This window comes from Kryptolebias marmoratus, linkage group LG20 (assembly GCF_001649575.2).
Source record: "Kryptolebias marmoratus isolate JLee-2015 linkage group LG20, ASM164957v2, whole genome shotgun sequence".
Lineage (NCBI taxonomy): Eukaryota > Metazoa > Chordata > Actinopteri > Cyprinodontiformes > Rivulidae > Kryptolebias > Kryptolebias marmoratus.
Genome location: NC_051449.1, coordinates 6,936,669 through 6,962,078, shown reverse-complemented (window position 1 = coordinate 6,962,078; position 25,410 = coordinate 6,936,669). Strand labels below are relative to the sequence as shown.

General features: G+C 37.6%; 1 protein-coding gene across 1 annotated transcript; it reads left to right on the top strand.

The window, feature by feature from the left end:
- The first annotated feature begins 418 nt into the window (after nt 1-418).
- On the top strand, nt 419-25,248 carry si:ch211-106h4.4 (MAM and LDL-receptor class A domain-containing protein 2). The gene is made up of 51 exons (XM_017410870.3): nt 419-461; nt 581-709; nt 970-1,098; nt 1,196-1,277; nt 1,376-1,547; nt 2,256-2,469; nt 2,680-2,811; nt 2,899-3,023; nt 3,328-3,556; nt 3,637-3,905; nt 4,676-4,766; nt 4,861-5,001; nt 5,243-5,374; nt 6,990-7,123; nt 7,235-7,403; nt 7,503-7,622; nt 8,170-8,324; nt 8,421-8,516; nt 8,862-8,952; nt 9,035-9,154; nt 10,263-10,365; nt 10,448-10,598; nt 10,741-10,960; nt 11,895-12,018; nt 12,931-13,060; nt 13,153-13,231; nt 13,323-13,460; nt 13,958-14,083; nt 14,191-14,403; nt 14,487-14,606; nt 14,794-14,955; nt 15,108-15,199; nt 15,634-15,801; nt 15,883-16,050; nt 16,148-16,256; nt 16,907-17,029; nt 17,135-17,234; nt 17,447-17,606; nt 17,827-17,941; nt 18,074-18,217; nt 18,673-18,860; nt 20,093-20,258; nt 20,553-20,765; nt 21,549-21,727; nt 21,804-22,038; nt 22,418-22,577; nt 22,662-22,776; nt 22,938-23,052; nt 24,019-24,115; nt 24,208-24,265; nt 24,340-25,248. Exons 1-51 carry the CDS (start codon nt 434-436, stop codon nt 24,433-24,435), a joined length of 7,125 nt encoding a protein of 2,374 aa, XP_017266359.2. The 5' UTR covers nt 419-433; the 3' UTR covers nt 24,436-25,248.
- Nucleotides 25,249-25,410: the final 162 nt, after the last annotated feature.

Below are 25,410 nucleotides of genomic sequence, written 5' to 3'. Positions count from 1 at the left end.
CCATTGCATCATTTACCTTAGTAATAAAACAACAATAGTTTGACTGCATTATTAAACTGTAACGTCCAATTATTCACTTCATCTGTTTTGACCTTGACTATTATGCTTTTTAAATTTATAAAAGTGCTTATGGTTAGAACAGAATATTGTATGTTCGGATATACTTTTATCTGGAACATAAATCATTTGTTCCAATCCCAAGTACTCCTTGGCTGTAAAAATGAGATGTGCAGTAAAGTTAAAGAGGAGGCAGGTTACGGTGTGCATGATGGACTTTAAGCTTGGATTTGCAGATAAGGACTCACAACCTTGGCTCAGTTGAGGCAATAGGGGTGTCATTCTGCTAATTCAAGCTCAAGGTGTTACTTTAAGGCTTAGCAAATCATGTTTTAGGAATCTTGTGTTTCTTGCTTTGTGTTCTGACTATCCAGACATGAAGCAGTTAGTTGTGTTGCTGTCAGGTAAGTGTTAAATTTTAATTATAATTCTGTAATACTGCAATCAGAAAGGGTTATAAAAATGAGCAGACAGTAAAATTCTCACTTTTTGGCATCTCTTTGTGATGAAACTGTTGTTGCAGTACTGTTGGCTATCGCGTCCTGTTGTCCTGATGGGCACTTTAGCTGCACATCTAGAGACTGTCTTCCTGCTCAACTCGTTTGTGATTTTAAGGAGGACTGCAAAGATGGTTCAGATGAGGAGTTCTGTGGTAGGTTGTCTTTTTAGCCCGTACCTGACAAGGTGCACAGTACTTGTGCAAATCTTATGTTGCGGAGCGAGTTACTCTTTAACTAAAAGGTGGAGGATGCAGCTCTTGCATTTTTGAGTAACATTTTAATGTGTCCTTGGGGATGATGGTGATCTTTATCATAATTACGCTCCTAAAGAACAAATATGAATAAGTTCTAAGTTTCAAGGCATTTCAACATCTTCTAAACTCAGCATTATGTGTTTTTAATTATCATTGAGGCTCATGCAACTTTGAAGATCACCCCTGTGGATGGAAGAACACCAGTGACTCAACCTACAGATGGAGCTGGCAGATGGCAAACATCACCACCATACCAGGACTGGATCACACCACAGGGAGCCCTTGGGGTAATCAGAATTGTTGACTTAATGTCAAAACTTTATTGATTAAATTAATTTGGTGGCATTTTAAACTTCTAAATGGATTTTTGTTGACTGGACACAGGACACGTCATGCATATAGATGGTAAACAAGGAGAATTAGAGTATTTTGTAAACCTCACAGCTGGCCTAGGATGTCAAATCAGGTAATTAGAAAAAATATTCAAAATATCTGTTTCACAGTTAATAAATCTGTGTATCCTGTAACAGAAATTGTAAGTTTTTGTTTATATTTATGTTTCAGCTTTTGGTACCACATTTATGACCCCAAACCTTCACCAATATCATCATCAAAACTTCTTCTAAAAATGGTCAGAGGTGATAATCAGAAAGACTTGCTGGAGATTTCTAAGGACAAGACAAACGGTTGGGAGAATGCCACAGCTTTTGTTAGTAACCAGCCAGGAGGCTACAAGGTTGGTGAAGTATCCTGCTTCTTCCCTGTACACAGATCATATGATCTAAAACTAATTAAACAGAAGAAAAATACTTGGTAATTTTTTTTCCACTTTTGAGCATTTTGTATCTGTACACTTAAAATTTTGTTTAATTACATGTGATTTTTATCTTGTCTGGTCCTACCCTGTCTTTTTGTGCTTTATTTACATATCATTTCCAATTCAGGAAACAATAAAGCACCATAAATGTTATTATTTCACTTCAGATTATTTTGTTATCAAGGATGGAACTGGCATCAAACTGAACTGATTGACCCTTGTAGTAAAAAAAAAAAAGAAATCCAATCCTTCAAACACATGCTGAAATTCCCTAACAGTTCTTACTTAAAGTCAAACAAATCTCTAAGTAATTGCTCTACATTAGCTGAAAATGCATGAGCTAAAAATATACATATTGGATAATAATGTTGTGTAACATTTTCCTCTCAAGGACATTCCTCATTTGTAGAGAAACTGAATATTATAGTTTGCTTTTGTTTCAAGAAAAAATGAAAAAGTTTTAGTTTTACTTTAAGTGGAAAATGAAAGGCACTTGGAATACTAGCTCATTTTTATCCTACAAAGAGTGAACTAATTCAGTTATCTTTGAACACTTTCAAAAGCAATTAGAAATGGTAAATCACATTGATTTTTCAGAACAAATGTAAAATACTTTTCTTTTCACAGCTACTGTTTTCATATCGTCCTTTATTTACGGACACTGTGAATGTTCTGCTGGATGACATCAACTTTGAGAACTGTGGAGAGGAAGATGTCCCAGATGGGTCAGACCGCCTGTCATGTGATTTTGAGAAGGATACCTGTTCATGGTACCACGACTACACAGCTAATCTGATGTGGAACAGAATCAATGGGCAGTTTGGAGATATTAATGGAAATGGTGAGAAGAGAATAAAGTTATCAGTATTACAGTCTAGCTCTTGTTTTAGAGTAGAGACTGTTTTTTAAGTTCTTCAAAGTTTAACCATACTTATCCCCAGATATGTGGTTTCAATTAGAATAACATATTAAAGTTGATTATTTTTCTTTTTACTGCTGGTACTAGTTATACTGACTATTTGACAAGTACTCGTTTATTTTTCTTTCACAGGCTTCTTTATGGTCATCCAAGCTGCTTCCAACCTGAATTTATCATCAGCAGCACGACTCATCGGCTTCCTTCAGCCTGCAGGTCAAACCACATGTGTGAGCTTCTTTTACTACATATTTGGAAACAGCATTGGTAGGTGGATTAGTTCTACTCTTTGAACAAAACAAATCCAAATGTTTTCCTGTTTTCTATGATGTACAATGTGATGCTTCTATTTAGGCTCACTGAAGTTTATTGCAAAGCACTCCGGTGAAGCAGAAACAGTCGTCTGGATGCGAAGTGGAACTCAGGGAAACAAATGGCGATTTGCAGATCTTACCTTCAACAGTGACAAACCCATACAGGTATTCTCATTGCTCCTTTATTCATTTGTTGTTGGGTGAGGGCAAGATTATTTAAATTTAGAATTTTACATATTTTTTATTTTAAAAAATAAAGCCTTCGTTACTTTATTGTCAAGACTTGATGCAATATATTTACATGTCAAGCATTTCTCATTTTTCCACATGTATTGTAGATGTTCTGTTCTTTTATTGTAAAGCACTTTTTTACTTTTACTTAACAAAGATGCTCTGTGAATAAATTTTACTTGTTTTTTTTTGTCATCATTATGTGGTCATGCATTAATTAAATCAAACTCTTCTCCAGTTCATTATAGAAGCTGTGGTGGGAGGTAAACAGGGGAGCATAGCCATCGATGACATTGTGGTGTCTACCAGCTCCTGTCCACCTGAAAGGGAGTGCACCTTCCAGGGCTCCCTCTGTGGCCTGCAGCCCCAACCATCTGCAGACTTTAGCTGGAACCGGATCACTGGGATGTCCCAACCAGCCAACTCTTCGGGCCCCACTAAAGATCACACTCTGGGGACAGATCAAGGTTTGCAGCCTCATGAGACACTAAGAGTCTACAGCTGATGTGTGCTTGCAGCTTTGTGTTATAATGTCTCATCTGTGCAGGTTATTACCTGAGTGCTGAGTTGTGGAGACACTCTGTGGGGTCCAGAGGATCTATGATGACTGCAGTGATGAAGCCCACCCCCTCTAATGGGGAATGCCTAATGTTCTGGTACTACATGGAGGGAAGAGGAGTGGGTGAACTTAATGTGTACATTCAAACTGCTGAAAGCCATGAAAGCCCCACCAAGCTGTGGACCAGAAGAGGTGATCAGGGGACACACTGGAGACATGGAAGAGTGACACTTTTAAGCCCTAATACAAACTATCAGGTAATATCTTAAACTTTGGTTTGTTTTTCCTGGAAATTTATAACACCCTATTTTATGGTTTGCACAGTTTATTTATTACAGCTTTTACATTTTATCCAATATTGTTCTTCAATATAACTTAGTTTTTTTAGAAGAGCTTTAAGTAAAATGAAGCAAGAAAAGTTTGCACATTAGAAGGTTTATTTGGATGGTTTTGATGACTATTTTTTTATCTTTAGCCCTCCAATAATGAACCGAGAACACTGATTACCTAATAATCAAAAAAATAATCTAGCAGTTCTTTTTATAATCAAATAATTGTGTTTTTACAAAACATTTCAAGTCGCAGCTTTCATTTTCTGCTTCTCTTTAGTTAATAAATTGTTAATAATGTGGCTAAAATGTTTAAAATTCTTAGTGATGCAAAACCAGCAGCATGAAAGATACTTTATTTATATATTTTTTTCATCTTTTTCACTCACATAGTGTTTTTTTAAACTCAAGAACATAGATCTACACTAAAATAAACATCACATTTGCAGCACAGTCATACAAAGCTAATGATTAGGACATTTCAGTCAAGGAAAAATCAAGTGCTGGTGAGGGTTCACAGTCATCCAGACGTAGGGTAATCCTAGCAAGTTCAGTTGAAGGTGACTGGACTTATTTTAGATTTTTGAAGACGTTTCACTTTTCATCCAAGGATCTTTCTCAGTTCAAGCTTTGAACTGTAGTAAGCTGCTCTGTGTCAGACACTTGACTTAAAATCGGTTTGTCACTCTATTTGACAGATGACTTTTGAAGCAATAGCTGGAGACGGACTAAGAAGAGATATTGCCATTGATGACTTCACAGTCTTGAACGGGGCCTGTCCCCCAACAGGTTCCTGATTGCTGCAAACGTCAAACAAACATGTTTAGAAGCTGATTACTGCTGTGCCTGTGTGTTTATGGAATATCTGTTTTATTTCTTGAAGGATTTTGTGACTTTGAGATGGACTTCTGTGGTTGGGTGAACAGTCCTCCACCAGAGTCTGGAGTGGATTGGGACTGGCTCTCAGGTGAAAGTGAGGGTCAAATGGTTCCAAGGTGGGACCACACAACAAATTCTCCTTTAGGTATGTTTTTTTTTACAAAGTTTTTACTGTTAAAGTAATCCTGAAGATAGTAGCAAAACATCAGTCAGAGTAAAATACACATATTTTACCTATTAAGGTCCAAGTCTTGTCACCCTTTTGATAAATCAATGTGTTAAGTCTTAAAGTGATTATATTCACAATAAATATATGCTTTGCCAATTTAAGCTTGCACAGGAATAAATTATCTCTCAATATTTTATGAAGTATTTTGTCTCCACAGGCCACTTTGCCTTTTTTAAAGTCTTTGAGTCTAAAGAAGAAAAAATTGCCCAACTGGAGACTGAGTTTATGGACGCTGTAGATCGAGCATGCCTTGAGATCTGGCACATTGCTAATGGGTGGTCTGTGAATAGTGAGTACAATCTTTTACTTTTTTTTTTTAATTTTGTTTTAAACAATATTTTAGGTTTACAAATAAGTTCAGCATGAGGTGGATGAAGATGACTGGAATATGAAGAAATGTTGAGCAAAAATCCCACCAGATACAGTTCTGAGAAGGAGATTATGTCTACATTAAGGTGTGAGAGAAACAGTGTTTATCAGAAAAACTTTGCCCTTTTTATTGATACATCTCTGATAAAGGCCTTCATCAAAGCTGTATCAATAAGAGCAGCAGTTTGACCTGACATCAAATCCGACACGTATTCTACGTGAGAATTCTGCAGCACATGATGGAGACTCATAACCAATACTGAATTTTCCACCACACCTTGTTTGGTATCAGTAAACATCAGAGACAGGCAAACAGGAACGCTTTACCCTCTTACACTCTTTACACAAGGATTTAAGCACTGAAGCAAACCTGAAACACCTAAGATTTTATTTTGTCCCCACAGTGAATCAGTTGTTCTAAAAGGGGCTTTTTAAGGTTAGTGACAGAGAAGTGTTTGAATTGGGGGTGCTGCGAGTATGAAAAAGAAATATGTGCAGTGAAAGGCCGACTGGTGTCGTATGTTGTCCTATCTGAATATGGACGTTCTTCGGGGGGTGCTGCAGCACCCTTTGCAACACTAATTCCCATGGCCTTGGGTTTAAAGCTCACCCAAGTTTTTTTTTTTTTTAACTCTTTCCCTTTGTCTTAGTGGTGACATTGTCAGCTTTCTGGGGTTGAGGTCTGATGACAGTCGGTTTGTGTTTTAGTGAACTTTGTAACTCAAAGAGCTGGTGTTATCTGCACAAACAAGCTTCTGATATGTGTTATGACAGTAACGTACATGCACAGCCCAAATGTTCTGGTTTGTCACATGAATTCATCAAAAATACTTACATATTTGTGGAACATGTTAGCATTGTTTGCAATCTCTCCAGCAAAAGGTTGCTAAATAAATAACTTAGTGTTAAAACTATCACTAAAAAGGTTTTATGTACATAACAACACATTTATTGTTATATCTTTCCTAATGTTTTCTCTTGATCTACAGTACGTATTTTATAGATTGTTGCTGTGTAAAAGATGAAAACAACAAGCAAAGATTTTGAAAGTTTTTAAATTTTCCTGTTTGTATATTTATGATTTCAAGTATTTATGTCAATATTTCTGACATTAAATAGATGCAAATTTACTTTGTCTTTAGAAATCACTTTGTATGAATAGTCTGTAAAAAGTGTTTTTATTCCAGATATTTTTGAAAAATTGTTGCTCTTACTGAGGGAGAGAAAATATCTGTTCTAAAAAAATAACAAATCAAACATTATTAATTTACTGGCAAGTTGTAAATGTGTAGAGCAGTGGTCTCCAATCCTGGTCCTCGAGGGCCACTATCCTGCATGTTTTACTTGTTTCTCTGCTCCAACACACCTGGTTTGAATCAATGGGTGATTAACAGGCTTCTGCAGAACATAAAGAGGTGATTTAACCACAGGTGTAGAGAAAGTTATTTTTTTCATTACCATACATTAAACCTTTTCCTCTTTGCTCTTCAGCAGGTTCATTTTGTTTTCTTAATGATTATGTTTGGTGCTTTCAGGGCCATCATACATTACACTCACAGTATTTGTCAATGAGATGGGCGAGCTGCGCCCTCTGTTCAATACTAGTGGTTTTGTGAATAACACATGGATCCAAGACAGAGTGGAGTACAGCGCATCGGGTCAGCATCAGGTAGAGCAGTTTTCCAGTGCTTCTCAATATTTAATTTTAATCTTCAAACAGAGACACAGAGATGACTTTTATTCAGCATTAAAATTAAATTAACTGAACTAAATTTTACAGATTATTTTACAAGCTCGATGTCCAGGCTCAAAAGAAGACAGTTTCTCCCTGGATGATATCCACATCATCAGAGGCCAATCCTGTGACGACAGCGTCCTCACCACCACACCAAATCCTCCCACCACCACCACTGCTCCTGACTCCACCATGGACTGCACATTTGAACAAGGTAAAGCTTTACCTTTTGGAAACGCATACAAAAGGACCAATTAATATGTATGCTTATATCAAATCTTTTTATATTTTAATTGTGTCTCTTATGAAACAGGTTTCTGCAACTGGGTCCAAGATGTCAGCGATGACATGAACTGGACTCTGAGTAATGGACTTCAAGTGGACGGGCCATGGAGTGGACCTCTGTATGATCACACCGTTGGAAATAATCAAGGTATTAACTATTTAAAAAAATAAATAAAACATAAACAACACTGAGGTACATTCAAAACAATTAACCAGTAAAAATCTAACCTGAGTGCTGATTATTTTTCTACCATTTGTAGGAAAAAAAAACATTTTGCCAGAGTATCATGTCTTAACATAAATAAAGGACTCAAACGTTTGAACAGTCATGTTTTTAATAGTTCAGACAGTCTTGCAATCTGGAACTTTCTCTTTGACAGCAACAATAATACAACATATATTTTCTATTATTTCTATGGCAGCAGTGACAAAGTTGACAAACATGGCTTGTTTATTTGAAAACAATAGGTATTTTTTAGTGTATTTTCAGACATATTATAAGCTACAGATTCACATTTGAAAAATTACTCTCAGAGCTAATTAATAGTGTTCACTGTTAGTGAAGTTCTTATTGTTGTCATTATTTATTTTCTTTTTCAGGCAGAAAAGTGGTATTTATCATTTTTTAAACTGCTGATTCTTTAATGTGTTTTTTTTCTTCTTCTGGTTTTAATCTGTTTTTCCCCCCTGTTAAGGTTTCTTTTTACTGCTGAATGGTTCTGGCTCTAAGGCTGATGAGAAAGCTGGCATCTCTGTTCCTGTCGTCAATCAGTGGTCACAAAGCTGTGTTGGATTTTGGTATTACATGCTCGGACCTTCAGTATCCACTCTGAATCTACTGATTAAAAATGTACATAGTCAAGCTGACTTCCTCTATGAGCATGATATTGAAAATGTAGCATGCAGCATTTTACTTAAAATGTACTAATTATTTGGTTTGATCTAGAAATCCTCTGAGTTGTTGGTCTGGACTCGTCAGGGAACACAAAATTCAGAGTGGTTGAAAGCAGAAGTGTCCACTCACATGAGCGATGTGCTTCAGGTAAACTTTAGGTCAAGTACATGCAGTATTTTCTTCAACCTAACATTAGTACTATCTTTAAAATAATAGGTCTGTTTGTCATTTAATTAATAGACAAATTGTATTAAATTGAACCTTTGTCTGTAGGTATATGCTGTCTGTCTGTGTGACGTAATTTCATGTTACCTATGATGTTAATAAAACTAATTATTTGTGGTAATTAATTAGCTTTTTTATTTCATTTGAAAACATTTGACAGCTTTAAATGCATTTTTCACATGAAAGCAAGGTCTGTATTTCCTATAAAATGTTTTTTGTTTGTTTGTTTCATTTTTTATTTCACCCATATTCCTTTGCTGATGACAGATAGTGTTCACTGGCCATAGAAACACCCACAGCCAAGGATTCATAGCTATTGATGACATTACAGTGAGAGAAGGAGCCTGCAGCAGTCAGAGTATGTAAACGCTCACTAAAAGCAGCACAAATCATAAAATAAGTTGTCAAAATTTGACATTTAATTGTTGAATTTCCTTTAGATTTGTGTGGCTTTGATTCAGACTCATGTGGCTTTGAGAACAGTGCCAATCATCTGGGTCAGTGGGAGCGTAGAAGGGGAACAAAACATAATGAGGATCACACTTATGGAACTGAAAATGGTAAGTGCTTAACTGACCTGAAATTAAAACCTAATATAAATGTAAAGTATGTGCACTTATGCTTTGTTATAGATAATTACAATGTAGTGTACTCAACAGTGAATCAATATTATGCAGTTGTAATAAGTTGCACACTAAAAGCTGTTGGGTTGTTTTGATCATTTAAATTGTGGGTTCAAGTTGTTGGGTCACAGGTCGGGTTGGTTGGACCAAAAATCAGGTCACAAACCTCTGCTTTAGGATGCTTTTGGATGTGATTAGTAAATGCAAACCTGTAAAAACAACTTGTAAGAAAATATTTTACATAGTTGGCTTTGGTAATCACTTTAGTTTACACTAGACAGTGAGTTTGGTTTCCTATAATAACATTAGTTGGTGCTAACTAGCTGGTGCTAACTAGTTAATGCTAATAGCAGTTAGCACCAGCTATAGCACGAACCCAAGTTGTGAAAAACTAACTTAGATTTTGGGTTTTTAACTCAACTTATTAGTTGCTCTAATTCAACAAATAAGTCATTTTAAACCAATTTTGGGTCAAAAACTTAACTTAGTATGCTGGGTCAAACTATAATTAAAAATTATTTTTGATAACCCAACTGTCATTTAAAAAATAAACTATCCAGAGTTAGTTTGGTCCAAGCTTATATTAAAGTTTTTCTGGTGTTACCTTAATGTTATGTTTATGCTCCGTGTCATTGATTGGTTGTGAGCTTAATAAAATAAACAATAAAAAAAGAATGTCAAAATATAATCTCAAGCTGTTCCTTTACTTGGTTTTAATGTTTCAGAATAAATTGAGAGCTATTAAAATTATGAATAAGAAAGGATGTCCTTTATTTTATTATTTTATTTCAGCACGAAATTATTTCATAAAGTTTTAAAAAGGAGTGCACTGAATCTAACTTTCAGACTCCCTGACTCCATCATTTTGACTGAAACTAAAATATCTTGCAGGAACATTATGCAAATTTGAGCTTGCAGGGCTCTTTGCAGACAACTTTGTGGTTGTTAGAATGTTGCTAGTTTTAGCTTGTAGCTCAAATCAGTGGCTTGTTTTAACAAAGCCAAATGAAACACCTGACAACAGAAAAAACAATTTTTTTTAAAGGTTTCTACATGACTGTGGTGAGCTCAGATCCTACACAGCATGAGGAGGCAGAGCTGCTCTCACCAGAGTTTACGTCAGCTGCAGAGATGTGTGTTCGCTTCTGGTAAATCCACTCCCACCTCACACCCACACACTTTATTCTGATTCATATTTGATTGTGGATGAATCAGTTTTTTTTTTTTCAGGTACCAGTTATCTGCAGATCCCTCTCACAGTCTTGCTGTCCATGTTCTGAGAAGTGAGACGTATGGCCGTGCTCTTTGGCACCGGTCTGGATCCCCCTTGCCAAGCTGGGAGGTGGCAGAGGTCACCGTGTCTTCGCCTCCTAATTTCTATGTAAATTTATACTTTAATAATAATGGGTTTTTTTTTCTGTCAATCAAAATGTCACATCCTAATAGAGTGAAAGTTTAGTTTTATCAGTATCTTTGAAATGTGTTTTTTCAATATCTGAATAATAAAAGTTTCTTTTCTCCAGGTAGTGTTTAAGGCTGCCCATGCACCTGGCTCTAATGAGCCGGTGAAATTAGATGATTTTTCTGTGCGAGAGGGGGCCTGCCGTCCTCCTGCCACCTGTGACTTTGAGTCAGGACAATGCAGCTGGGTCAACATCCTGACAGAAGATGAACATGAGTGGGTTCTGGCCCATGGAGGATCCCATGGTCCCCCAACAGACCATACCTCTCAGACCTCAGATGGTATGACCACAGTAATACAACACGGTGCAAAAGTTTTATGCCCTGGACCTGAGAGTAATAAAACAACTTTAAACTGAAGACCTAGCATTTCTTTAAGGAATGCATATTCACCATTGCCTTTCATGACAGCCTTAGTCTAAAATCATATTATGCCAGAAATGACAGTTTGATCTGTTTTGTTTGAATGTTATGCATAATCTCATGTGATACTGCAATATTGTCACAATCGGAGTATGTGTTAAGGATGATTCTTAGCTACTAAAATCAGGTGTTTGAGCAATAAATCATTTCATATTTATTCATGTCATTATTTTTTTTAAATAAGGGTCAGGCCACAAAACAACTTTTATGATTAAATCACAAGCTGTGTTTATTACAAATAAAAACATAAAAAAATGAAGTTTCATGAAATTCATGAAATTTCAGGAACCAACACATTTGGTGAATTTTATTTTACTTTTTAATGTTTTACAGCCGTATACACAATAGTAATTATAAATTTAACTACTACATCTGCACAAAGAACAACTTAAATAAACCAAGAGGAAAGTACTTTTTACATTGTAAGAAACACAATCACAAATTAAAGCACTAACACTGTGATTAAGGTTCACTCTCACTGCTCTCGGCAGCGTCTTTCCCAATTTAACTTCTCTTTTCTGTCCCTGACTTTTGTCACATTACCTCTCCCCTGCTTTGCAAAGAATTTCTTTATGTTCGAAACTTTCATTGAAATAGCTGAATATTTTCCAACCAATTTTGATTTTTAGGTTTAGCACCAGTGCTAAAAGTTAGCAAACGATTACTGAAAAACAAATAAGTTTCTCTTTACACGCTTCAATTACGGATCACTGAGAATTTAATAATCACTCACTGCATGCTAAATCCGGTTTTATCTATCTAAATGATGATTTTTGTTTTTTGTCATATGTAGGTTGGTTTTTATTGAGCTCTGCACAAAACCAGAACCATCCCATCATAGCGCAGGTACTGTCTGAATGGATCCAGCTGAAACACGCCTCATCCTGTCTCACCTTATGGTACCATATGGACAACAGGTTAGCAGAAAAAGAAAAATATCATGATATAGTCATGATATTTTTTCCCCTCTGCATACAGTATGTGACAATAAAACACAAGGATGTACTTTATCCTGTTGTTTAGTTTCCTCATTGACTTCCTCAGGAAGTGTGCACAAATGTCATTTTGTCATGAATCACCTGCTTCACTTTGTGCAAGACCGAGAAAATTCTGTGACAGAGTTCAGACTCGGTACAGATGCTGAATCAAGTTAAAGGTTTTGACTCACAGACAGCAATCTGACATGTCTCACATAACATTCATAAAAGATTTAGCTCAATATTTGTAAAGTTGACTGGGTCATAGCCATTTTGTGTTTTGGCTAAGGTTGATTAGCTGTGGAAACCATGGGAATGAGTTTTAAATATACAGCAATAATTACCTTCTGATAGTTTCACTAAAATTTGTATTTTGCTAACAGACAAACAGATTTGTCACTAAGAGTTAATGCCAAATTATCAAGCAAAAATATTGTGCATATGGGCAGTGCTCAAAGTATATGTTGGAGATAATGTTCAGCTAATACAACACCAAATTTTAGGTCAATATTTGTAAATTTGTAAACATGAAGGATAGTGGACCTCCAGGACCAGGACTGAACATCACTGACCTAGCTGTTGCAGCCATCTTGAATGGGTGGATTCCAGAGGTTGATCAGTTGTAGATGAAACAACACAGACAAAGGTGAAAATATTATCACCTTTCCCCTTCAGTGATAAAAAAAAATTCCATTTGAAATGTCCAGGTTTTCTTTCTTTTTGGACAAAACAATTGTAACATTTGAGGGGATCACATTTCAGAGCATTCTGTACAAACGAGGGCTCGTTTTGAAGAAAAACTAATCAATTACTATTGTTTTAACTAAGTTGTTTTTAACATTATTCTCTCAGCCACTCTGGGACTCTCCGGGTGTTTGTACGTTCAGGCCCGTCGGAGGACACTCTGATCCTCCACAGCAACAGCAGCAGCAGCAGCTGGAGACGCTTTTCTCAGTCTGTGGAGATGTCCAAACCTTTCCAGGTGCCCCAAAATAGTCTTATAGTTAAAACAATACAATAAGTATAGAAGGATTATAAATTATATTTATGGGTTTCATATTCTCTCCCAAACAGTTTTTGATTGAGGCAGAGACAAAGAACAACGGATTTGTTGCTATAGATGATATCAGTCTGACACCAGGACTTTGTCAGGGTACTGTTGTTTTATTGTTTGATCATTTTATTTGTCTTTAGTAATGTATGTTTATAGATTGAAATGATTTAAATAAATTTTCTACATCTAGAGAACGAAACAAGCTCAGCATTTGTTGGCTGTTCATTTGAAAATGGCACATGTGACTGGGAGGACATCAGTGTTGGACCGTTTCAGTGGGTAAGAAGAAATGCTGGTGGGAGCTCTGGGCCTTCTGTGGACAACACTGGTAAGAAAAGACAAGATGCTTTGAGTAATACAATGAATGTTTTGTGGAAAGAAAAAAATTAGCTGAATATGAAATTTTGTTTTTTCTGTTTCCTCTTTTGCACCAACACTGTTTCCTCATCTTTTCTCGTCTGGTCTGGGCTCAGAATGTGCCGTTTTAAACCTTCTGCTGAACAGGAAATCTACACTTCTTTGATGTATTTCCTAATGCCCACAGTAAAATTTTGGATTTTCAGCTTTTTATCTATTTTTCCCAGTTCCTCATTTTGCTTAAAATATCAAGCCTTTTAGAAATCTAGTTTAGCAGAACAACATCCCTCATGTCGACTGATCTGTTAAAATTTTCCGTCTCCACATCATTAACTTATGGCATGAACAGATATGCATGTTTTTTCAAATTTTCACAGCAATAGAAATGTTTACAGTGCACTAATTTTTCCAGTAGAGATTGAGTTTCCGAATGTTTCACAGTAAGGAGAGTTTGAGTGATTGTTCTAGGCTGGTACATGACGGTGGAGGCTGATCGAGGGGAAGAAATGAGCCCTGCAGCCCTGCAGAGCCCCAAGAAGAAAGAGGCCAGTGCCACCTGCACACTGCGCTTCTACTACAACATGTATGGAGATGGTAGGTTTTACATTTGTACATGGTTAAGTGCAAAAAGGCAACAAAATATTTAAAAAAAAAATCTAGCATCTTCCCTACATAGATCAAGGTATTTGTAACTTTTACAGACTCCACACTCAGGGTGCTCCTAAAGGGGGGCTCCACGACCAGCACACTGTGGTGGCTGTCTGGTAACCATGGAGATTCCTGGCAAAACAGTGAGGTTCTGATTGGCAGAATCCCTCAGGACTTCACCATCATGTTTCAAGCCTCCAGGGACTTCAACCGGCCCGGACACATCGCCATAGATGATGTCAGCTTCACCAACTGCTCCTTTCCTGGTAGACCACCAACTTTCTATGTCTTTAACTCTTCTTTCACGCTAATTCAGAACGATTAAGTAAACTTTGGATTATTTTTGTAGAGCCTGATCCAGCGTGCCCCGAGAGTATGTTCAAGTGCAACAGCGGCGTGTGTGTTGATCTTAACAGTGTGTGTGACTTCAACAATGACTGCGGAGACAGATCTGATGAGAACGACTGTGGTGAGATAATTCAGTGCTGTTTGATGAATTGTGAACTGTTAATACTCACAGGTCTGCACACTTTGCTCTTTAACACCTCATTCAAGTTCTAAAGACTTACAGAGAAATATAAAAATGTGCAGGAATCAAATCAGCATTTCTGCCAAAAAAACATTGTCCTTCTCTACTTTATCTGCTTATCATGCAGGAAAACAAGGAGTGGTAGAGCGTTGCAGCTTTGAACAAGGCCTCTGCTCCTGGTCGAAGAGTGACGTGGACTCACACGGAGCTGAATGGACACATCGCAGAGGACAGGAAGCCTGGCCCGATCACGGGCCTCCAAGGGATCACACCCGAAACTCTGCTGCAGGTCTGAGCTGCTCATCTGTTGGATGACCCATAAAAAAGTCCCATTTCTGAATTATTAAAAATCTTATCTGACTTTCTCTGCAGAAGAAATGTTTTGTTTTGTTTTGTTTTTTGTATTTTAGTTGTATCCTGTAATTTAATTTTATTGTACAGGTCACTATGCTACACCTGGACTTCACCTGACTGAAAGAGGCCAGACATCTGAGATTCTCTCCAAAACATTACTACCCAGTTTAAAGTGCTCTGTGAGTTACGGTGCACAAATCAAATCACCATTTACAGAAAAAAACACAAAAAAACACCTTTAACATATCCTTTTCCACCCATTTTTGACAATAAAAGAATAAAAACTGAGCTAAAACACAAATTTGGAGACATATCAGGTATTAGGTGCTGATTAATAAATGTTTATAAGGGATCATAACTAGCTCACTGAATGGAATAGATGAAGTATTGAATATTATTGTTGTGAAGGTTTTAATGTCTTTTTTGCAGAGAAAATAAATTCAGAAGGCTTCAGATTAAATATTTTTAATTCTTTGCTGCATTCCCCCCGTGTGAGCTTTTTATGGCTTTTCTCCTGCTTATCTCTGCTTTGTAGCTCACATTCGTTCTATAAAAAGAAAGAAAGAAAAAAGCTTCTCATATGTATTTATTTAAAATGTTTCAACCCTCACAGGTGAGATTCTTTTACTTCAGTGTGGATGATGTAGCAGCCAGACTGACAACCCAGTCCAGGACAATACTGTCTGGTACGGACGACAAACTGCTGTGGGTCAGGGGAAGCGCCCAGAGCTACAGCTGGCAGAGGGCGGAGGTCACGTTCTCCTCCTCAGACAGAAGCAAGGTTGGAAAGAGCTAACTAAATAACCTTATACAAAAAAAATTCAGGCACATTGCAAAACTACTGTCATATTGTTCTCCTTAGATTGCTTTTAGGTACGAGCTTGGAGAAGCTCCCAGAGGGCTGGTTGCTGTGGATGACGTCTCTTTCTCCAAGGAATGTGTTTTCGATCCTGAAAACAGTGAACTACCTGATACAACACCCACCTCCATTTCACCGACTTCCTCAACAGCTCCTGTGAACCCCTGTCAGGTATGGTGCCAAACTCCTGGTCACAAAAGCAACTTGAAAGATTTCCACAAAGCTGCTCTTTAAAGACACATTTTTATTTCTCTGGCTTCGGTTGCAGGTGGATGAGTTTTTTTGCCACCACTCGGCTGGGAACATGTGTCTTCCAGAAACATTACAATGTGATTATCATCCAGACTGTCCACAGGGAGAGGATGAGGCAGGCTGTGGTGAGAGCTGCATGTTACATTTATTGTGGATGGAGGGCAGAGTAACTTCCTTTGTTTTGCAATGTTTATAAAATATCTGTTTACCACTGTGAAGCTTCAAAGTCTATATTATATTCAAAGATATATTATAGATATTTGAATATCTGTTAAGGATATGTTCTGTTAAGGAACATTATTCTGAAACTGTTCTACTTTTTTTACATAGCTTTTTGATGACTGGAAAATATCTGCCCATTTACCTTTGATAGATCTAACCTCCCTAAAATGCTCTTTTTATACTGAGTCCACTTACTGACCTGGATAACCTACATCACTTATCCAGCTGTTTCTTATCTGTACACTTACTTTTACGGCCTTTTGTTGCCCCGTCACAACATTTTTCGAGTTGTGTTGCTGCCATCTATTACCTTATTTTTTCCTACAAGTGATACAATTTCTTAGTTTCAACATTTGATGTTTATTGTGTTATGTTGTGAATAAAATATAGGTTTATGAAATTTGCAAATCATTCCATTTTGTTTTTATCTGTGTTTTATGCCACACCCTAACTTTTTTGAAATTGCGGTTGTAAAGTGTCATGCATGAAGATCTTTCTTTGTCCTGCCTCCTTTCTGCAGAAGAATGATTCCCGTCTGTCCTCGTCATTTCAGGTCCATGCACATTTGAAAGCGATCAGTGCCGGTGGACTGACAGTAGTGATGGACAGAGCAAGTGGCTGAGACAGAAAGCCAGTAATGCCACTGACCCCCCCACAGACCACACTACAGAAACTGGTGACATTTATTAACATATTGCACTGTTAATCAATGTTGTGGACCTAAGAGCCAGCCACTGTTCTTTTTGAGTCTAAAAAAAGTTTTGTTCTTCCTTGTTCTCAGGCTTCTATATGAGAGTAAATATCAGTCAGGGGTCCACACCAATGGAAGCCAAACTCATCAGCCCCCTACTACCCCCCTCATCCCCTTACTGCCAGATTCTGTAAGCAATAAGAAAATCCCTCTAATTGTCATCTAAAATGCCTGTAACACATTTGATTGAAAGCTGATTATGTGTATGAATAATAAAGTATATGTATGAATTGCTCAATGCACCTACCCCCTCCCACCCCCACCCCCCTGTCTTTCTACCACGCAACTCTCCTTCCTAATCTGACATTCTTCGCTTCTTCCTTCCTTCTACCCAACATTCAGGTTTCACTTCCACATCAGTACAGAGAGTACTGGGTCACTCAGAGTGCTTATGCAGCAAGCTGAGGGTGGTGAAGCAATCCTGTGGTCACGCAGTCACAACACTGTCTCCCACTGGACCCCGGTGCATCTGCCTGTAGGCCTGCATCAGCAGCCGTATAAGGTGTTAACTCATGCATCCAGAACATTTACATTTAAACTCTGAAAATAGCTTGTTTTTAAACAAAACAATCCCTACATGAGTAGAATGTCATTCAGGGTTCCATAAGTCTTGGAAATTAGATCAAAAGTGTTCCAAATGAGCAGCACAATTTGATGTTTTGTTTTTTGTTTTTTATTTTAGGTACCACAAAATCTTTTAAAAGCATTATTTGTGTTTCCAGCTTTGGTTCAGCAGCAAAAGTAAAGCTGCACAGGAGGTGAATGCTGGTGGAGACCACATTGTTGCCGTGGATGACATCTCATTCCTTAACTGTGAAAAATCCTATCAGCCACCAGGTAAATAAGGTCCCAATAAAATTCTATAGTGAGTCAGCTGATTGGGTATGTGAAAACGTGGTTTGTGTTGTGTACACATTTCAGGCTCCAACCATAGATTTGACTTCTAACCCTCTATTTTTCTTTTCTCAGATCTGTCATCTTTAAACTGCACGTTTGAAGATGACTTGTGTCTGTGGGTCCAAGGCGCTGAAGGAGAGCTGGACTGGCTCAGCAGATCAGGTCCCACTGAGACCCCCAACACTGGACCTGCAGGAGACCACACCACAGGCAAAGGTTGCTAATGCACCAAACTGTCCCTGTTCACACAGTCCCATGACTTTACACAAACTAGTGATTATGGATTACATCAACCACATTACCACATCCTTTGATAAATGCACTTTTACTCCCTTTTTGAAAAGAATGACTTACTGAAAAATCAGTCACAATGACAGGAAAACATAAAGTCACATCAGTAAGGCCTGAAAAAGCAAAGACGTTATAAGATCAACATGAATGTATCTATTGGAATTTTCAGCCTGAGAGGAAAAACATGTCAGTAAAAAAATAAAGAAATAAGAAAAAAAAATCTCCCATTTTGAATTTTCTTATCTTTCTGCCTCTTATTCCACACAAAATCTAATCCTAAAGCCTAAAATAGTTCAAAAATGAAACTATCCTGAAATTAGGCATTCGTTTTTATTAAGCAGCGAAAAGCCAACAAAGTTTTTTTCTTATCCAATTCATAGGGAAGTATCTTTACATTGAGAGTTCCCATCCATCCATGAAGGGTAACACAGCCCGGCTGAAGTCCTCACTGCTGCCGTCTGCTGGTGAAAATGGGTACTATTTCACATTTTGGTACCACATGTTTGGATCTACTGTGGGCTCCCTGAAGATGCTTCTAAAAACAACTGATACACTGGAGGAAACACTGGTAAAACATATTCAAGCTTGTAATATTCTTACCTCTATAACTCTATTTTCCTGTATTTTACTTTTTCGCAATATAACTACTTCTGCCCATTTTCTTCTGTTTTTAGCCATTCATGTATTAAAACGTTCAGCTCATTCAGGAGATGAGTGTTATGACTTATGGTTTTTGTAGCTTTAAGGCTTTTCTAAATGTTCAACTTTATTTAAAAATATTTTCCCCATAAAAATATATTGAGATGGTTCCTTCAAAAATGGTACAGCAAGTATGCTTCAGTGTACTTGATCTATTTTTACTTTCCTATGCTACATTTATCTTTAGCTTTTATCTACTCTTTTTCAAACTTCTAGCTACTATTTTGCTACTTTTAATTTTTATGGACTGTACTTATATAGTGCCTTTAATGAGGCTACTCAAGGCGCTGTACAACCATCCACACACCCAAGACTAATACTAATCAGTTTTTTGAACTCCATTCATACACTGATGGGGCACACATCGGAGGCAGTGAGGGGGTTCAGTGTCTTGCCCAGGGACACTTTGACATGTGACTCCTGCCAGGAATTAAACCTCCAACTCTCTTATTGGAGTACAACTGCTCTAACCACTGATCCACAACCATCCCCTTTTAGTCAGCCTGTAGCTACTGTTAGCTTAGAGATACCCTTTTGATACTTTTAGCTTGTAGGATTTTGCTACTTTTTCCTTTTTGTTAGCCTTTATTTACCTTCAACTTTTTAATAGCTTTGTGTTACTTTTAGCTTCTAGCTAACCTTTTATACTTTTAGCTACCATTTTGCTACTCTTAGCTTGCATCTACCATTTTGTTTCGTATAGCTTTGAGCTTCTTCAATAAATTTCAACAAAGGTATTCAGTACTCAGTGTTCACACTGCATTTTCACAGAAAATCCAGTTTCTTTAGTGTCCTTTATGTTTGACGAAGCAGAGAAATCAGAGTCCACGAAGGCCTGTTGTCAACAGTGCTGGTGTGGAAACTTTCCTCTGCCACGGTGTGAAAAATACTGCAACTGATTGGGAAATATTTGTGGCTGTTTCCTCTTAATTTTCTCCCTGTTATAATATATTTCTCACAGTTGTGCAATGCTGATTACACAATGGCACTGGTGCATGGTATAATGTGTGCAAGCTGCACAGTTTTAGCGCGCAGCTCTGTGTTGCAAAAACTGCCTCACATCCTCATTGTAAGTGAATCAGCCTTGTGCCTTTCCTGTAGGTGTGGCAAAAATCAGGAAACCAGGGGGATGAGTGGCTGCTGGCTCGGATCCATATGACCCTGCAGAGAGTCCACCAGGTGGTTTTGGAGGCTTCGGTGGGAGGAGAAGCAGGGGACATAGCCATTGATGATCTCGGCTTCATCCGTAGACCGTCTCCTGCCTCTGGTAAAACACTGAAGCAGAGAAAAACAATAAAACAAGAAGCAACAACACAAAATTGATTTAAATTTAAAGTAGTTCACTACAGCTGCTTTATGTCCTCCTTTTTAATAACTCTTTCTTGCATTAAGTAGTAGTTGGTTTTGATCTACCACTGTAAAAAGTGTCAAAATATTTAGAGCTTTACTAAACTTAAAGACATTTACTGAAAAGAGAAGAAAGATGCTTGAATTTCTGCAAAAGTAACAGGCAGTATTTTGCAACATATATGACTTCTGTTGCATCTTTTTTCACTTGTAGACTTGTGTGACTTTGAGGAGGGCAGCTGTAACTGGCAGCAGGTAACAAATGATGACATTGACTGGGTCAGACAGTCGGGCTCTGACTCCAACACAGGACCAAAGACCGACCACACCACCAGCACAGCCACGGGTCATTACTATTACCTGCCGTTCTCCGTCAGTGACCAGGGCGGCCAGACAGCGGCCATGATGTCGCCACTATACCCTACAAGTATGAGCCACCGCTAACTTTGATTTGATCCATTTGATGGCTTCATGTCTAACAGAAGAAACTACATTTTCTGTAAAACACAGAGTGAATGTGGAGGACTGAATAACTTTTGCTGAAATTTGCTGAAAAAGAAGCTAAAAGAAGGAGAACACCAGCTAAAATTAAAATGAGAAAAGAGTAGCTGAATTAAATCAAAATGCTAGTTGAAATCCAAAGGTAGCAAAACATCAGCTAAAAACATAAAAGCAGCACATGGCTACCTAAAAGCTAAAATTAACAAAAAGCTAGCTGTAACCTAAAGTTGCAGTAAAGGAGCTAAAAGATAAAAACAGCAAAAGGCTAGCTAGAAGCTATAAGTAGCAAAATGGTAACTATAAGCAAACAGTAGCAAAACGATAGCTAGAAGCTAAAGTAGCAAAAATGTCAGCTAAAACGAGCAAACGCTAGTAAAAACAGCAAAGGGTTAACTAAAAGCTAAAAGTAGTAAAAAGGCTGGCTAATAACTAAAATTTGCAAATTGGTAGCTAAAAGCTAAAAGTAACCATAGGCTAAAAGTTTGTTTATTGTTTGCACAAAAAAGAAACAATACACATAAAGGAAAAGATGAAAACAAAATGTGCAGGAGAAAAGTAACATAATGGTAGCTAAAAGTTGAAAGTAGTAAAACAATAGCTAAAAGTAGCAAAAGGCTAGCTGAAAGCTAAATTAGCTAAAGCCACTAAACAAAATGTGTATTTTTGAATACTCCCTGAGATCAATCCTTTGTGACGTACATCCCTACAGGTAAAGGATCGTGTGTGCAGCTGTGGTACTACATGTATATGAAAGGAATAGGCATGCTGAATGTTTACCAGCAGAGTGAAGACGGGAAGAAAGTTCTGATTTTCTCACAGATGGAGGACCAGGGTCAGCTGTGGAGGTTCGCTGAGGCTTCACTCATGCCTCGGATTCAGCCGTACAGAGTGAGCCACTCAGATTCACATAAAACATACAAAAATGGAAGAGTAAGCACTAAGTTTCCTGTTTTGTGTTTCTCAGATTGTGGTGGAAGCTGTGAAGGTTGACCCCATGCTGGCGGGAGACATGGCCTTTGATGATGTTCATCTCACAGACTCCCAGTGTCCTCGTGGTTTCTGTGACTTCGAGAGCTCCCTCTGCAGCTGGAGCAACCTGGGTGGGGGGGTCGACCAGGGAGACTGGCTCCGTGGAGCGGGAGCCTCCCCAAACCCAAACACTGGACCAGCTGTTGACCACACCACCAATTCCACACATGGTAACAATCCACTAAATAACTGAATGAATAAAAACACCACATGAGGATCTGATCTATGTACAAAAACCATGACGTCTGGCTTAATGCTGGTCAATAATCAGGTCTAAAACATACAAGACTTTAGTTTTTAATTAGTACACACTGAATGTGATTTTTTTTAAGGACAGGGGCAGAAATTAATTAAAGGTTTTGCATTCCTTAAAACAAATGTATATCATCTGCAGCCTTTCATACCAGTATTTTAAACTATGATGTGTATGTGTTGGGAGTAGCTCTCAGCTACAACCACACCAAACCTTAGCTCTGTATCTGTTAAATTGACTGAATTATAGGTATTTTTTTGTTAGCTTTCAGTTAACTGTGGCGGCCATTCCCTCAGGTCACTATGTTTACGTGGATAGCTCAGTGGGTGAGTGGGGAGACGAGTCCTTCCTTATCAGTGACGTGATCCATCCGTCCTCCAGAGGACACTGTCTCACATTCTGGTACCACATGTATGGCAACCACGTCGGGACCCTCAAAGTCTACATGAACAACAGGTCTGAGGAGCACCTACATTAAACCTGAGCTTTATATCGATCAAACTAATAGATCTATTGATGCGAGCTGGTCCTGTCATATAGGGAAATGCAAGATGGCGGCAATGAGGAAGGCCTTCTGCTTTGGATTGAAACTGGAAACAAGGGAGACCGGTGGCTGCAGTCCAGTTTGACCATTAAACATGAAAAGGCATTCTGGGTAATATAAAAGTGACACAGAGTTTATTGAACAGCTGCTTTTTCATTTTATGGGAAGTGCTGGTCAAGTAAAAGGCAACCTAATTTTAAGAATTAAATACCAGGACTGTGTCAAGCTCATGAGTGTTTTTTGAGGACTTTGAACTCGTGTCCTCTCCACAGTTTATGTTCGTGTATCAGAGGGGGATGAATACAGGTGGAGATGTCGCTCTGGATGATATCACCATCACACCCAGCAGCTGCTTCTCGGAGCCTCCCATCCACCCCTCTGATAACAGTAACCCTCCTTCTATAGTACTTTATCTGAACTATGATCAACCTTCAAATGATTGTGATGCTTTCAGAAAAGTCAATTTTAGAACAACTGGTGTTTTCTGCACTACTTCTGCATACTTTGTGCTAGTTAAGCTATTAAAGTTCAGCTCATTCAGGAGATGGCTGCTGTGATTTGAGTTTTATTATTTTCAAAATATTTAACCTTATTTACAAATATTTTCTCCATAGAAATACACTAAGATTTCATCAGTTCCTAAAATATTGTTCTCTCTGAAATCTGCTTCAGCATACAATCACTATATTTGTCTTTATTGCTTTTCTATCTTTCCAGTTAGCATTCTTCTACTTTTACCTACTATTCGTTTTAGCTTTTAGCTAGTCTTTTGCAACATTTAATTAATAGCTACATTTCTGCTACTTTTAGCTTTTGCTAGCCTTTTGCCACTTTAAGTTTTTAGTTAGTCTTACTTTGAGATTTTTAGCTTTTAGTCAGCTTTTACCTACCCTTTTGCTACTTGTACCAGCCTCCTGCTACTTTTAGCTTTTAACTCACATTTTGCTGTTTTAGCTAGTGTTTCCCTCCATATAATTTTTAGCTTATGTTCTGCTTTGTTTACCTTTTAGTTTTGTAGCCAGCCTTCTGCTAATTTTAGCTTTTTGGTCAGCCTTTTGATACTTTTAGCTAGTGTTTTGCTACTTTTAGGTTTTAAATCACATTTGGCTACATTTGGCTTGGAGCTACTCTTTTTGCTTTTATCTTTTAGCTAGTGTTTTCCTCTTTATAATTTGTTTTAGCTTGTGTTCTTCTTCTTCTAGCTTTAACAAATCAGTTTCAAATCACAGCAAAGTTATTTATCGCTGTCTATTAAGTTCACATTTTTGCCGAAGTTGCTGTTTCTCTGGTTCATTTCGCAGCCTTTTAGTGGTCCGCTTCATTTAATGCCAGCTCGGTTTCCTGTTTCTGCAGATGCTCTTTCTGTTGGCGTTGCAGTTGGTCTGACTCTGCTGGCCGGAGTCATCATTGCCGTCTTGGTCTTTATGCTAAACAGGAGGTGGAGCTCAATGTATGGAATAATTAGTTTATTAAAAGACAAACACAACAGTGAAGAAGGTGCAGTTAAATCAATAATTTGAGTTTGGTGCTTTTGTGTTTTAGAAATCAGCCGATATGTATAGATGATAAGGAGACTGACCAGAACTCTACGTTCAACATGGTAGACTTGATGGTAAAAAATATACCCCAGCTTTACAAATGCTGTATTATTTAAATATATGTTTTTATTTTCAGGGCACAGAACATGAATCTGACTTCTCCTTCTTCAACAACCTTTTTGATCCATCAACAGATGTAAGAGGCGCCACTGTGGACACATCAGATGTTTAGACTTGTTCTTACCTTAGGATATTGTAATTTTATTGAAAGTGGAAGAATATTATATTTAATTTTTTCTCAAGAATGAGTGTAATAGAAGGTATAAAATAGTCTGTTTTAACTACTCCTGCGCTAACAGCCCCCTCTAGTGGACAGTTCTTTTTTATCCCGGCTCACATTTCTGCAAGTTTTAGTCTTAATATGTAATATCTGTTTAAAATAAAGAAAGAAATCGACTGAATTGTGGTTTTGGACTGTTCATGTCAAAGGTTTTGTCTAAGGCAGGCATCCTTTTGCTAGAAGCTTCATAACAAAATTGTGTAATTATTTCAATTTTAGGTCAAATTTTAAAAATGTGGATGTAATAGTGTACCTCTTCAGCCTCTCATCCATGTGTTTCTTTTATCAATTTGTCGTGAGAATACTTCACTTCAGTAGGCTGATTTAAAATTTCCATTTGTCTGCAACTGCTTCCAGCTCTGGTTTGTGCTCTGTAGTGGTTAAAAACTTAAAAATAAAATAATAAAAAATAAAGTTTTATGTTGTAGTTAAAGGCATATTGCGTAAGATAGTTTGACATAAACTATGGCCGTTGCAGAAAAAAAACAAACAAACACCATAGGTTGTGTTCTTTGACAAATGTTTACATTTAATTTACATTTATGGATCAATGAAATGTGCCACCCTTTCCAAGCCTGTATTTCTGCTGGTCCTTGTAAAAACATCTCTAAACTATAAAAAAAGTGACAATCTGTCAAAAACGCGGTTATTGCAAGGGTGCGCTAAAAATATTGCACAGTAACACAATAAATTTTCTTTCTAGCATGGGGCTCCGTTTTGTGTTTTTGTGTAGTTTTAAATTTTATTAACCTGGTAATCATTTACCTCTACTTTAGTATTTTATTACTGTTGCGCTGCAGTTATTTTACATGCTGGCATCATCACTGCTATATTTGCACGGTTTTTGCAAACATTCCTTGTTTCTGT

What these genes read in the sequence shown, in the direction of transcription:
- si:ch211-106h4.4 (XM_017410870.3), top strand. Translation starts at nt 434, where the DNA reads ATGAAGCAGTTAGTTGTGTTGCTGTCAG. An exon ending in TAATGGGTGGTCTGTGAATA is followed by an intron (nt 5,375 to 6,989) that starts GTGAGTACAATC and finishes TGGTGCTTTCAG; the next exon opens with GGCCATCATACATTACACTC. An exon ending in TGAATCTACTGATTAAAAAT is followed by an intron (nt 8,325 to 8,420) that starts GTACATAGTCAA and finishes GGTTTGATCTAG; the next exon opens with AAATCCTCTGAGTTGTTGGT.